The sequence below is a fragment of the Carlito syrichta genome, unplaced genomic scaffold, assembly GCF_000164805.1.
Source record: "Carlito syrichta isolate Samal-C Ts95f unplaced genomic scaffold, Tarsius_syrichta-2.0.1 Scaffold307107, whole genome shotgun sequence".
Taxonomy (NCBI): domain Eukaryota; kingdom Metazoa; phylum Chordata; class Mammalia; order Primates; family Tarsiidae; genus Carlito; species Carlito syrichta.
Genome location: NW_007251203.1, coordinates 1292154 through 1305705, shown reverse-complemented (window position 1 = coordinate 1305705; position 13552 = coordinate 1292154). Strand labels below are relative to the sequence as shown.

The following is a 13552-nucleotide window of genomic DNA, read 5'->3' as shown; positions in this document are numbered from 1 at the left end:
GATCACAGTTCACCACAGCCTGAAACTCCTGGGCTCAGACGATCCTTCCACCTCAGCCTCCTTGATAGCTGGGACTATAGGCAAGCACCACCATGCCCAGCTAATTTTTTGATTTTCTTTAAAGATGATGAGGTCTCACTGTGTTGTCCAGGCTTGTCTCAAACTCCTGGGCTCAAGCGATCTTCTTAGCTTGGTGTAAGCCACTGCACCTGGCCTTAATGCCTCTTTTTTTTTTTTTTTTAGAAGCTCAGTATTTGCTTAGTTTTTAGATGAGAGAGTTAATACATTCAGTTGTGTATCATATTTTGTGTAAACAGAATATATCTTACAGTTTATATAACATACGAATGCAGGAAAGCACTTTAGATCCCAATAGGAAAAGTTATTTGAATCTTTTTAGCTCTCAAACAGGTATAAACTCTTCTGTTTTTTTCCTGACCCATTGACAGATTTCCTACCCATTGAGAAATTTGAATGGTATCTAGTAATTTAATAGCAATTTAATAATGGAAGTCATTAATGCTAAGAAGTAATTAAACAATTTGAGGTATTGAGTGTTTTTTCATAGACTTGCAGGTAGTAATCAGTATAGCAAACATTTTTTGAGCACTTGGTGTGTGCTAAGAAGTGTGTTAAACACTTTATATTCTGGTTTTCATTTAGTACTCACGACTCCATGAAGTAGGTATCAGTATTAATTTCATTTTCAGGTGTAGGATTGTGATGTAAGAGCCCAGGATATGGACTTTATGTACTGTAGGTTTTTTTTTTTTTGCTCCAAGTTGGTCAACTTTCAAATTTCTTTAACATATATCTCATTTGATATTGATAGATGTACCATGAATGCCCAAAACCAGATTATGTGCAGATTGATGTTCTATAGCTCTCTGCTTCTTAGTGTTGATAATCGTTTTTGTTGTTATTACACAGCATCTACTAACCTAAGACAGATGTTCTCTCTGTTCAATTCCCAAAGTCCCACGGAAACCCACTCAGTTGTTAAAACGTTAACACATTAACATACTACAGTACTTTAAACATTTGTTTGAATTTTATATCAGCTTTTATTTTACTTTCACACTTGTAAAGCCAAAGACTCTCTTCTTTCTAGTGCTGCTGGAAAAATAGCAAAATGTTTCCCTTTGATCTTTCTAGCTTAGTATTATTTCTGTTTGCTGTTGCTTATGTGTAAAAAGTTCATATTCTAAATAGTATAGTTCCAACACAGTAGACCAGATATGTGTATTATCTTACATGATTTGATTTCTGAAATTCTAAGACAATAAAGGATAGAGCTACTGTAACATTCTTGCTCTCTTAAGTTTATTTTTTATTAAAATGATAAAATTGTATTTTTTCTTTTACTTATGATTAGTTTTTGCATTGCCGCATGTTATTTTGAAGACCTGGCTTTCTTCGTTGAATGACTTGATTTCCTTTACTCCATGTGAAGACCTTAATATTATATTCATGTTATTTAATTAATGCATTTTTGTTTATACATTTATCCTATTTGATTTAAGGATAAGAACTCCTGTGCTTTTTAAAAACCTTTCCAAAACCAAATAGAGAAATTAGTGATTTTTATATATTTCTTTTTGTCTGTTTTAGGATGGCTACCATAGAGTAGTTAATATTGGGCCAAAGAAACCACCACTGCTAGACAGACCTGGTGAAGGAAGCTACAATAGATATTACAGTCATGTTGATTACCGAGAATGTGACGAGGGCCGCAGTTTTTCTCATGATCGAAGAAGTGGTCCACCTCACAGAGGAGTATGTAAATTTCCCCCATGTACTAATTGTTATTTCTTATAAGCTTAGAATTCATGTAATTTTAAAACTTTATGTGATGGCCATGAAAATAGTTGAATACACGCTTCCTGCTTGATGCTCTGTTGAATTGCTTGCTGGAGCTGTCATATGGGAACTATTAGTCAAGAATCTTGGGGTGCTGGACAAAAAGGGTAAGCAGTCTGGATAGCTCTGTCTACATGAAATTAATTCCAACTAGCCTGCTTTTTTATCCCCTAAATTGGCAGGGATTTGCAGAACCATGTAAAGGTGATATATTGCCTTAGTACTTAATAAGTGATGAGCAGGTGGTTACCTCTCTTACTGGATGTACCCACTCATAATTACTTTATTTTCATCATGATGAAACGCTGTGGTGAGGTGGGTTAAAGTTGTTGATATTCAGTTTCAATTTTGCTATACTTCCTTATTGAAGTCTATTTACTAACTACTAACTGAGATTAGAAAGCACTCAAAGCATTGTCATATAGCAAACCCTTTAAAATGCTAGCTGCTATTATTACTGTTATAATTTGTTTTTCTTGATCATTCTTAATAATCTAGAAGTATGTATTTAGTGTTGCAGTAATCTGTCATTGACCTTAATTGAAACTGTTCCTTGATGGAATTCCTTTGTCCTAGCTTGCATGTTTACAACATTCCTCTGCCAGACTATTTTCCTACTTTTTCTCTTTTTTTCCCTTTCCCTGCAATATAATGTGGTAACTAACAGTACTCACTCAAACCCTATTTATAATATAATTTTACCTCATATTGGCTGTTGGAATTAGTTTCCATACTTTATACTTGAAGAAATAAATAGTGGTAAGGTGATATTTCTCAGGATGGGTATGTGTGTGAGTCTAATTCTCTTACTGCTACAGCATAGTGACCAATTTCAAAGTGGTAATGTGACTATATATTCAGTGTATTCTTGTGTTTGTTTCCAAAGTTTGGGGTGCTGCCATTATCTTAACTGTTAACAGAATTGAGTTTTATTTTAGTCACTTTTTAAACGTCATACTTTTCTTTAGTAGGATAGGATAGGTGTTGAAAACACTATGCATTATCACTGTTCTAGAAATAATGGATTTTTGCCTCCCGGTAGTCTCAGGGAGAAACAATTTGACCTTAGCATAAACTTTTGTTATTCCTTTTATGGAACTCTACATGCTCAAGGAGTTTTATATTTATTGGACCAGTTTGTGTTTGAAACCTCATAAACATGATTTTTTTTCTAAAAATGTGTAGCATAATAGGACTTCAACAATTGTTTTTAAATTATTGTTACCAATTATGTTTGTCTTCATACTTTATACAACTTTTTTTGTTTAAATTCTCTTCAAGCAAACAACAAACACACTTGTGATACTTATTACTCTCATGATGCTAATTGTTATCTACAGTTCAGTTATATGATGCAAACAAATTAGTCGATCCAATATTTTATTTTACCTGCTGTTTTTAGTTTTGTTTTGTTTTAAATTATTGTTACCAATTATGTTTGTCTTCATACTTTATACAACATTTTTTTGTTTAAATTCTCTTCAAGCAAGCAACAAACACACTTGTGATCCTTAGTACTCTCATGATGCTAATTGTTATCTACAGTTCAGTTATATGATGCAAACAAATTAGTCGATCCAATATTTTATTTTACCTGCTGTTTTTAGTTTTGTTTTGTTTCTATTTAATGTTGAGAAGGAAAATGATGAATACATTTATATGAGAGTAGGTGTATGATGCTGAAGAAGATGAGGATAATATTTATTTTTGCTGAATCAGTTTTTCTGATTTGTAATTTGTGTATTGTATTGTTTGATGTAATAATTTTAAAGTAATTTGGTGTGAATTACTACGTAGTTTCTTTATATGCGCCTTTGCAAATATGTCTATCTTAGGGGACATAATGTGATTCATTTTATTAATTTTAAATCTAGTATCACATCTTACTCTAATGTAGCTTATCATTAAGTGACAGTTTCTTATGTCGTTTCCAGTTGGTTTTAAATGGGAAATATGATGATAAAAGAAAATTTGAAGAAGAAAAATGGGAAAGTAGCAAGCTTTTCATTGGGCTTAAATCTGATGTGAGAACTTGACAGAAGGAAAAATAAAATAAAAGGTTGAGAAATGCATGTTTGATTAAATTTAGCCTTTGTCCTAAAACAGCTCTTAACTGTTGTGATGTTGGTACATGTTTCTTTGGCAGTTAGGCTGTTTTGAGTCTACCAAAGAAATAACATATGCATTTTAATAGAGATAAGTGGTACCACAGGTTCCCAGTCTACTATTTTAGTTGTTGAAATGGAAGAATTGCTGTATCTTTTTTTTTTTTTTTAATGTATATGAAGCTTAGGGAAATTTAGAAAAGCGTTCTTGCCCTCGTAGCATGTTGGTCTTAGAAAAAGGTACCAATAGTATTTCCAATAGTATTTTTAGGCATATCCTAGCTTATTCAAAATAATGTAAACAGATTACCTAAGTAGCTTTTTTATGTTACAGGATGAATCTGGTTATAGATGGACGAGAGATGATCATTCTGCAAGCCGACAACCTGAATACAGGTAAAAAGATAAAAATAATAGCATAAGCACCTTGACACTTGACTCACTGAGTTGTCTGCTGTTGAAATCTAACTTCAGGCACATAGATGAAATATTTTATTAGGATTTTAAATTTTGAAAGTAGCAAGCTTTATATTCTATTTGTGACTCTGTAATATAACAGTACTGATAGCTAATAGTCTGTATCTGTTGGCATTTTATAACTGATAATATGTATTTAAAATATTTGAACTATTGATGTGTTCTTACAAAATAATTATTATTCTTTTTTTTTTTTTTTTGAGTTGGAGTCTCACTCTGTCGCCCAGACTGGAGTGCAGTGGCTGCTCCCAGCCACAGCAGCCTCGACCTGCTGGGCTCCGGCGATCCTTCTGCCTCAGCCTTCCGAGTAGCCGGAATTACAGGCGTGTGCTACCACGCCCGGCTGATTTTTTTATTTATTGTAGAGATGAGGTCTCGCTGCCCAGGCAGGTCTCGAACCCATGGGCTCAGGCAATCCACTCACCTCAGCCTCCCAAAGACGTGGGATTACAGGCTGAGCCACAAGCCCGGCTCAATAATTATTATTCTTAATGTGTGGTATGGATTGTGAGGTTTACCTAATTAGAAATTAAGACTTTTTTTCCCAGAAATATCCTTATGAAAATATTTGCGTTCTTACAAAGTGTCTCCTATTATAAGGCATTCTCTTAATTGCTTTATTTTAATTATAAATTTATGTTGAGAAAACACATTTTGGAAGGGTCTTGATCATTGTCGGCTTTGGTTCCTTAAAGAAGGTATCTGATAGAATAGTTAGGGGGGGAAAATGGTAGACAGACATTGATAGTTTGCTTTTGTTTATTTTAAATGACATGGCAGTGGTAGTGTCAGAAGCTATAAAAGGAGCCTTTAAAGATCTCTTAAGAACTGTCAAGGAAAAGAACCCCACTCTCATAGCGAGTGGCAAGGAATCAACTGCCACAACTTCATAGGTGCCAAAAGGAGTCAAGATTCAGTGGATAGACAAAGGCAGTTTATATTATTCCTAGCACAGCAGTCAACAGGAGCATCAGCATTGTGGTGCAGGTTCCTTGTTCCCAATTCCCACGGGGTGGTGTGATAGACAGAGATGGTGACTGTGCACATTGTGGGATGCACTGCAGCTTAGGAATCCAGGGTCAAGAACTTGTTACCTTTTGTAACAAGCAGGAAACAAGCCAGTTCTTTCCCTGGGAGCAAGCTGTCATAGTAGTCACACTGTGGTAACCTTGACCTATTTTACTGTCTGTGAAACCAGCTGCAGAAACTATTTAGTATCAGTGGAGAGTTAGGTCTTGCAATTTGGCATACATAGCGAGTGTGTGCAGGGACATTCAGAAACCATGGCAATCTGTCGCTCCCCCAAAAAGCAATAGAGACAATAGATGTTAAAAAAATGCTTTGATGAGAATTCAATTCTAGGTAGTTATGAAAACTGGGAATGGAAGAGAATTTCCTTGACCTGGTAAATGGGCATATACTATATCAAAGTTGGAAGCATTTGCTTTAAAATCAGAGCAACGCAGTGACACCTGCTGTCACTGCTTCTACTCAGCGTGGTAATGGAAATCCTAGCATAGTAAGAAAAGAAAAATAAAGGTGTCAGAGTTAGAATGAAACATAACTCTATTTAAAGATGGTAAAATTATTTATGTGAAAAATCTAGGACAGTCTACAGACCATTAGAACTATTAGGAAATTAGCAGGACTCAATATAATAAAATCAACTATGAGCTGGGAGCGGTGGCTCGTGTCTGTAATCCTAGCACTTTGGGAGGCAGAGGCGAGAGGGTTTCCTGAGCCCAGGGGTTTAAGACCAGCCTGGACAACTTGGCAAGACCTTGTCTCTACTATATATATATATATATATATATATATATATATACACACATTCATATACATACATATATATGTATATATATATACATATATATATATAAAAGCAAAGTTGCTGCCAAGTGCTTGTTTACATGTGGCTGGCGGTGGGGTTCGCCTTTGAGCTCTGGTCCAGCTGAGCTGGCGACAGGATCGACATACCTTTGGCCAGAGATTTTTTACATATGTTCTTCGAAGAGGAGAAGAAAAAACATAAAAAGAAATACCTGGTTCAAAGTCCAAATTCCTACTTTATGGATGTAAAATGTCCATGTTGCTACAAGATCACTATGGTTTTCAGCCATGTGCAGATAGTGGTTCTTTGTGTGGGTTGTTCGACAGTGTTGTGCCAGCCTATAGGAGGAAAGGCCAGGCTCACAGAAGGGTGTTCATTTAGAAGAAAGTAACACTAATGACCCACCCAATTTCCTGAATTTGTGTTCTCACAGAAAACCTTATTATAAGTTCAGTAATTCCAGTTAATCTACCAAGACAATGTAATTACATTTGATTTTGTAAGGTATACAACAGTGGTCTTATTTGGTGTCAGTTTTTCAATAAAGTTTTGATTATGGTCAAAAAAGTTATCTGGGCATGGTGGCTGCTACTTGGAAGGCTGGGCGGCATGGTAGCTACTTGGAAGGCTGAGGCAGAAGAATCACCTGAACCCAGCAGGTCGAGGTTGTGGTGACTATGAGCATGCTACTGCACTCCATTCTGGGCGACACAGTGCCTTAAATCAACTATCAGCATAAATTAGAAAATTTAATTTAAAAATGCTGTAGTACCAAAACTGTAATGAGTAATAGGAATCAATGTGCTAAAAGTGTGTGACACCTATGTAAGTAAATTGCAAGTCACTTCTAAAAGATGTAAAAGGGGCAAAATATGACATCTTTGGCTAGGAAGAATCCGTATCATAAAGATGTCAGTTCTCTTCAAATTAAAGAGTGAATTCAATATGGTTCCATATAAAAATAAAAATTTTGCATAGATGTTGACAAACTGATTGTAAAATTAATATGGAAGAGTAAAGGGCAAGATAGCAAAAATAGTCTTGAAAAAGATGTGAAGACTCAAGATACCATAACTTTAAAATTATAAAGTTTAGTAATGCAAGCGTTGTTGTACTGGCACAGTTTTTGTCAGGTAACCAGTGAAATGAAACGTAGAAACAAACCTAAATATATATGGAGTTCAGAGTATAGCAACAGCGGCATTATAATAGGGAAGCAATGAACTTTTCAATAAATAGTGCTGGGACATACATTTGGAAAAACATGACTTTGAAGTTTGACGTCAAAACAGTGTCTGATATAAAGACCTGTGTGTGAAAAGCAGAATGGTAAAACACTTTGGGAAAAGTTACATTAGCTAATAGTTTATCTTTCTTCCCCAAAGAAACAGCTTTTAAATTTATTTTAGTTTTATTGTTTTTCAGCTATTATTTATTTGAAAAAATTTAAGGGGAACAAGTACTGTTTTGTTACATGGATATGTTGTATAGTGGTGAGGTCTGGGTTTTTAGTGTATAATGTATAATTGTAAGCATTAAGGATAAGAAATAAGTAATTATCTAAGTTACTCCCCATGCTCTTACCTTCCAAGTCTTCATTGTCTACCATTCCACTCCATGTCCATGTGTACAACATTATTTAGCTCTGACTTGTGAGAACATGCAATATTTGACTTTCTTTCTGTTTCTGAGTTGTTTCTCATGAGATAATCGCCTCCAGTTCCATCCATATTGCCACAAAAGATATGATTTCATTCTTTTTATGACTGAATAGTATACCATTGTGTATATGTGCCACATTTGCTTTTATTTTATTTTTGGACTGGTGGGGTCTCTGTTGCTCATTCTGGAGGGCAGTGACATGAACATGGATCACCATAGCCCTGAATTCCTGGGCTCAGATGATCCTTTCCCTTCAGCCTTCTGAGTGGTTGGTACTATAGATACCACCGTGCTTGGCTAATTTTTTGATTTTGTGTCGAGACTGGCTATGTTGCCCAGACTGGTCTTGAACTCCTGGGTATAAGCAGTTCTTCTACCTTGTCTTTCCAGTATGCTGAGATTTCATGTGTGAGCCACCATGCCTGTACTACATTGTCTCTATCCAATAATTCATTGATGGGCACTTAGATTGATTTCATATCTTTGCTATTGTGGTTTTTCAGTTTCTTTTTTTATTTAATTATTTTATTTTTAAAATGTGGGGTACAAATGAGGTCTGGGTACATACGTGGTCATCATACTGGTAACATATGGGTTTCAGTTTCTTAAATAACAGTTTCTATGTTAATCTGAATTTTCTCTTCCTATCTTTTTTAGGATTTTGTGTGTGTATGTGTGTTTGAATTTTATATACATAAAATAAAAACATATATATGAATCTCCAGTTTCCACAGCCATGTTAACATCCTGGTGTATGTTAGTCTATATGTTTATCTCTATTCATAAATGCTTTGGGTTTTTGTTTAAGTCTTTTTAGTGGTCAAGTATCAGTCCATGGTGAGGCTATGCCAAATAATTTAGCTAGTCACTCTATTTATCTACAAAACTGCTGCAATACATTCTTACACATATTTTCATGAAATAGGCAAAGTGGGGACCAAAGGGAGGCCCAAACTCTGCCTGTACCATGACCATTTGTATACCTCATCCTGAATTGTACCCCACATCTTTAAAATAAAATTTAAAAAAAGAAAAAGAATAAAGCCCTACTCAGAAGTTAACAAAACAAAAAGTTTAAAACATATGTATGTATATATTTTTTTCATGAAATAATACTTTAGTTTTTATGGGATAGATTATCAAAAGTGGGATTTCTGAGTCAAAGGGCATATGTATTTTAAATTTTTTTTTTTTTTTTTTTTGAGTTGGAGTCTCACTCTGTCACCTGGACTGGATTGCAGTGGCCGCTCCCGGCCACCACAGCCTCAACCTGCTGGGCTCCGGCGATCCTTCCGCCTCAGCCTTCCAAGTAGCCGGAATTACAGGCATGTGCTACCACACCCGGCTGATTTTTTTATTTATTGTAGAGATGAGGTCTCGCTGCCCAGGCAGGTCTCGAACCCGCGGGCTCAGGCAGTCCACTCACCTCAGCCTCCCAAAGGCGCAGGATTACAGGCTGAGCCACCGAGCCCTGCTGTATTTTAAATTTTTATAGCTGTTGTCAGTTTGCCTTCTAAAAAGGCTATAAGGTTTTTATTTTTTAAAAATAAATCTAACATTTTAACTTAGATAATTAGCTTATTTTTCTTTCCTCCTCATTTATTAATATAAAGAGTTTGAAAATTTCTTTTTTTCAGGGGAGGGATTGAGGGTCTCACTGTTGCCTAGGCTTGAGTGCTGTGGCAAGATTACAGCTCACTGCAGCCTCGACATCCTCAGATGAGGCAATCCTTCTACCTCAGCCTTTTGAGTAGCTGGAGCTGCAGGCATGTACTACCACAGTGGCTAATTTTTTAAATTTTCTATAGAGAATGAAGTCTTGCTATATTGTCCAGGCAGATCTTTAGCTCCCAGGCTCAAGCAGTCCTCTCCCCTCAGCTTCCTAAAATGCTGGGATTACAGATGTGAGACACCACACCAGGCCTTGAAATTTCCTTTAAATACTGCTGTAGCTGTATCCCATGATTCTGATGCATAGTAATTTATACTGATTCAGACTTACTGTATTCTAATTATTCTGTGATTACAGAATGTGGCCTATACTGTTATTTTACTTTTTAAATTCATTGGTTATTGGTTCATTAGTTAGTTTATCAGTTTCCATAACTGTACTATGGGCATTAAAACAAAGTATATTCTCTGTTTTCAGGGTATGGAGATCATTCTATATGGTATATTCACTCATTTGTTAAATATTTCTTGTCTGATATATGTCAGATTCTCTTTTAGCCTCTGGGAATAAAAATCTTCTATCTTCATATAGCCTACATTTTAGTATGATTTTTTTATTCCTCCACCCCTGTACTGTCCCATTTTGGTATGAATTATAGATAGTTAACAACAAACAAAAAATAATTTTTGTGAAGAAAAATAAAGTAGGGAATGGAGTAGAGAGTATTTGTGCTGTCCACATCTTCTGGTACCTTCACTTGATATCTGAGTATGTTCAATAATGTCTCGGGTTTTATTCAAGCACAATAGCTATAGCTTTTACTGCCTGACATCTATCTGGTTTCTGTAAGCTCTCCTCTGTATCAGGTGGACTCATTGAAGATTTCCTACCTGAAAGACTTTAGAATAGAAAATAGCTGTTGTTTTAGAAAAAAAAATCAATACATTATAAACCATGCAAAAAGAGTAATTGTGTATATTGGCAATGTTCTTTGTGTTGTGTGTATTGGTAATGTTTTGAACAATTAGGAAAGCCACTTCAGTATTTTTGTTTTTGTCATTCCAAGGGTACATGATGATTCTTTGTATTATAGGAAGAAAATATTAGAGCATTTGAAAAATTTTATTTGAAACAGTTTTTAAATGTTTAGAAAAGTTACAAGAGTAATTCAAATAACTCCTGTAACTCTTCACCAAATATTTCATTAGTGTTTCCAATGGTGCCCCCAGTAATGTGCTTTATAGCAAAAAGATCTAATCTGGGCTTTTTTTTTTTGAGTCAGAATCTCTGTGGTCCAGGCTGGAGTGCAGTGGCATGCTCACAGCCACTGTAACCTTGACCTGCTGGGCTCAGGCAATTCCTTCACCTTGGCCTTCCGAGTAGCTGTAACTACAGGTGCATGCCACCTCGTCCAGTTAATTTTCTGATTTATTGTAGAGATGAGGTCTTGCCAAGTTGCCCAGGCTGGTCTCGAATCCCTAGGCTCATGCAGTCCTCTCACCTCCACCTTCCAAAGTGCTGGGATTACAGTCATGAGCCATCACGCCTGACCCTAATCTGGGCTCTTAAATCACATTTTTTAAAAATTGAATTTTCATCCCAATGGACCCTGGGAGTACATTAAATGACATTTTTGTAGACTTCTTCAGTCTGGGACAGCTCCTTAGTCTTTCCTTGACTTTTATGGCTTACTGTTTTTGGCAAGATGAATACAGAGTAGACTTTTTTCTTCTTTAATATAATGTTTCTCAGTTTAGGTTTGTCCAATGTTTTCCTGGGACAGTTTCTGAAGTAATGCTGCGTTCTTTTTCTTGCTTCCTGTAGACTGCATATGTTGTTGATTTGTCCCCTTATTGGCATTCTTGAATTGTATTACTTGTTTAAGGTGGAGTCTGCAGTTTCTTTACTATGAAGTTACCTTCCTGCCTGAAATTAGTGTGTGGAGGTATTTTGAAGCTATGTAATTGTACCATTCCTCATCTCTACAATAAATCAAAATAGTCCACTTTTACCTGCTAGTTAGCATTCATTGATGGTTTTGCCTGAATTAGTTATTAATATTATTGATATTATTATGGACTGAATATGTCTCCCCCAAATTTATATATTGAAATCCTAACCCCTGGTGTGATGGTATAGGAGCTTGGGCCTTTTGGAAAGTGAGATTTGGTCATGAAGGTGAATCTTTTATGAATGGGATTGATGTCTTTATTAAGAATGGGGGGACTTGCTCCCACTTCTCTGCCCTCTACCATGTGAGAATACAGTGAGAAGACAGCCATCTGCAAATCAAGAGAAAACCCTCACTGAACACCATGTCTGCTGGTACCATGATCTTAGACATCCCAGCTTCCAGAACTGTGGAAAATAGTTTGTTGTTTAAGACACCCAGTCTGTGATAATTCGTTATAGCAGTCCAACCCAACTAAGACAGATATGATGGTTTTTTAATGGGTACTTTTGTAATTAGCCAATTTTTTCTATATTTATTGTGCTGGCATTCTATTTTAAGGAAGAGCTGTCTCTTCTCTCTGCCCCTTTACTCCCGTAAAACAAACAGACAAAACTTTGTTTATATCAGTATGGACTCATAGATTTATCTTTTATTCAGTGTTGTAAGTCATTGCTATCATTGTTTTGATGATCAAATTTGCCCAGTGAGAGTCCCTTCAAGTTATCTTCTGTGGTTGGTTGGTTTTGTAAAATAATTTTTATTGTGACAGAACAAATGTTGTTTAATTTTTATTTATTTATTTATTTATTTATTGAGTCAGAGGAGTGCAGTGGTACAATCACAGCTCACTGCAGCCTCACCTTCCTGAACTCAGGTGATTTTTTTCCACCTCTGCCTCCCAAGTAGCTGGTACCTGACTAATTTTCTTTTTTTTAGGAGACAAGGTCTTGCTATGTTGCCTAGCCTGGTTTGCCATGTTACCTAAGCTGATCTTTAACTCCTGGGCTTAAGGAATTCTCCTGCCTCAGCCTTCCAAAGCGCTGGGATTACATATTTTTTCATCATTCTGAAAAAAACTCTATATCCATTAAACAATAACTTTACCTACCCCCATCCCCTAGCAACCACCTTTCTACTTTCTATCTCTATGAATTTGTCTAGCCTAGATCTTTCACATAAATATACTTATACAATATATGTGTTTTAGTGCCTGACGTTTTTCACATAGCATGCTTTCAAGGTGCATTCATGTTGTAGCATGTATCAAAACTTCATTCCTTTTTTTGGTGAATAATATTCCATTGAATATGTATATCACATTTTGTTTATTCACTCATCCTCTGATAGACATTTGAGTTGTTTCCAACTTTTGCCTATTGTGAATAGTGCTTCACTGAACATGGCTTGCAAGTATCTCTTTTGAGTTCCTGTTTTCCATTCTTTTGGGTACATACATAGAAGTGAAACTGCTGAGTTGTACGTTAATTCTGTGTTTAACTTTTTGAGGAACCACCAAGTCATTTTCCATAGTGGCTATACCATCTTATATTCCTATTAGCAGTGTATGAGGTTCGCTGTCTCTTCACATTCTTTCTAGCACTTGCCATATTTCTTCTCTCTCTCTCTCTCTCTCCGCTCTCTTTCCCTCTCCACCTTCCTTCCTCTCCCACTCAGTCTCTCCCTTCCTACTGTCCTGGTAAGTATGAAGTAGTATCTCATTGTGGTTTTGATTTGCATTTTCCTAATGACTAGTGATGATGAGCTTCCTTTGTTGTGCTTGTTGGTTATTTGTATATCTTTGGCGAAACATCTGAGCTTTTTGGATTTTTTAAATTGAGTTGCTTAGCTTTTTTGTTATTGAATTTCAGGAATTTATCTCCATATATTATATATATATTCTGGGTATTAAATCTTATCAGCTTTTTGATTTGCAATATTTTCTCCCATTCTGTAGATTATCTTTTTACTTTTTTTTTTTTTTTTTTTTTTGG

The 13552-nt window shown here is 35.7% G+C and overlaps 1 protein-coding gene and 1 pseudogene across 4 annotated transcripts in view; both read left to right on the top strand.

Moving 5' to 3' along the window:
- Positions 1-13552, top strand: part of PPHLN1 (periphilin 1) — a 115210-nt gene that overhangs the window by 21775 nt on the left and 79883 nt on the right. For 2 of the 4 annotated variants that reach the window (XM_008063859.1, XM_008063858.1), the window contains exons 3-4: positions 1612-1776; positions 4300-4361. In XM_008063859.1, the coding sequence (XP_008062050.1) occupies positions 1612-1776; positions 4300-4361 (227 nt within the window). The remainder of the gene's footprint in view (positions 1-1611; positions 1777-4299; positions 4362-13552) is intronic. The other 2 variants (XM_021715426.1, XM_021715427.1) reach the window with 1 other exon arrangement.
- Positions 6112-6834, top strand: LOC110596185 (annotated as a pseudogene).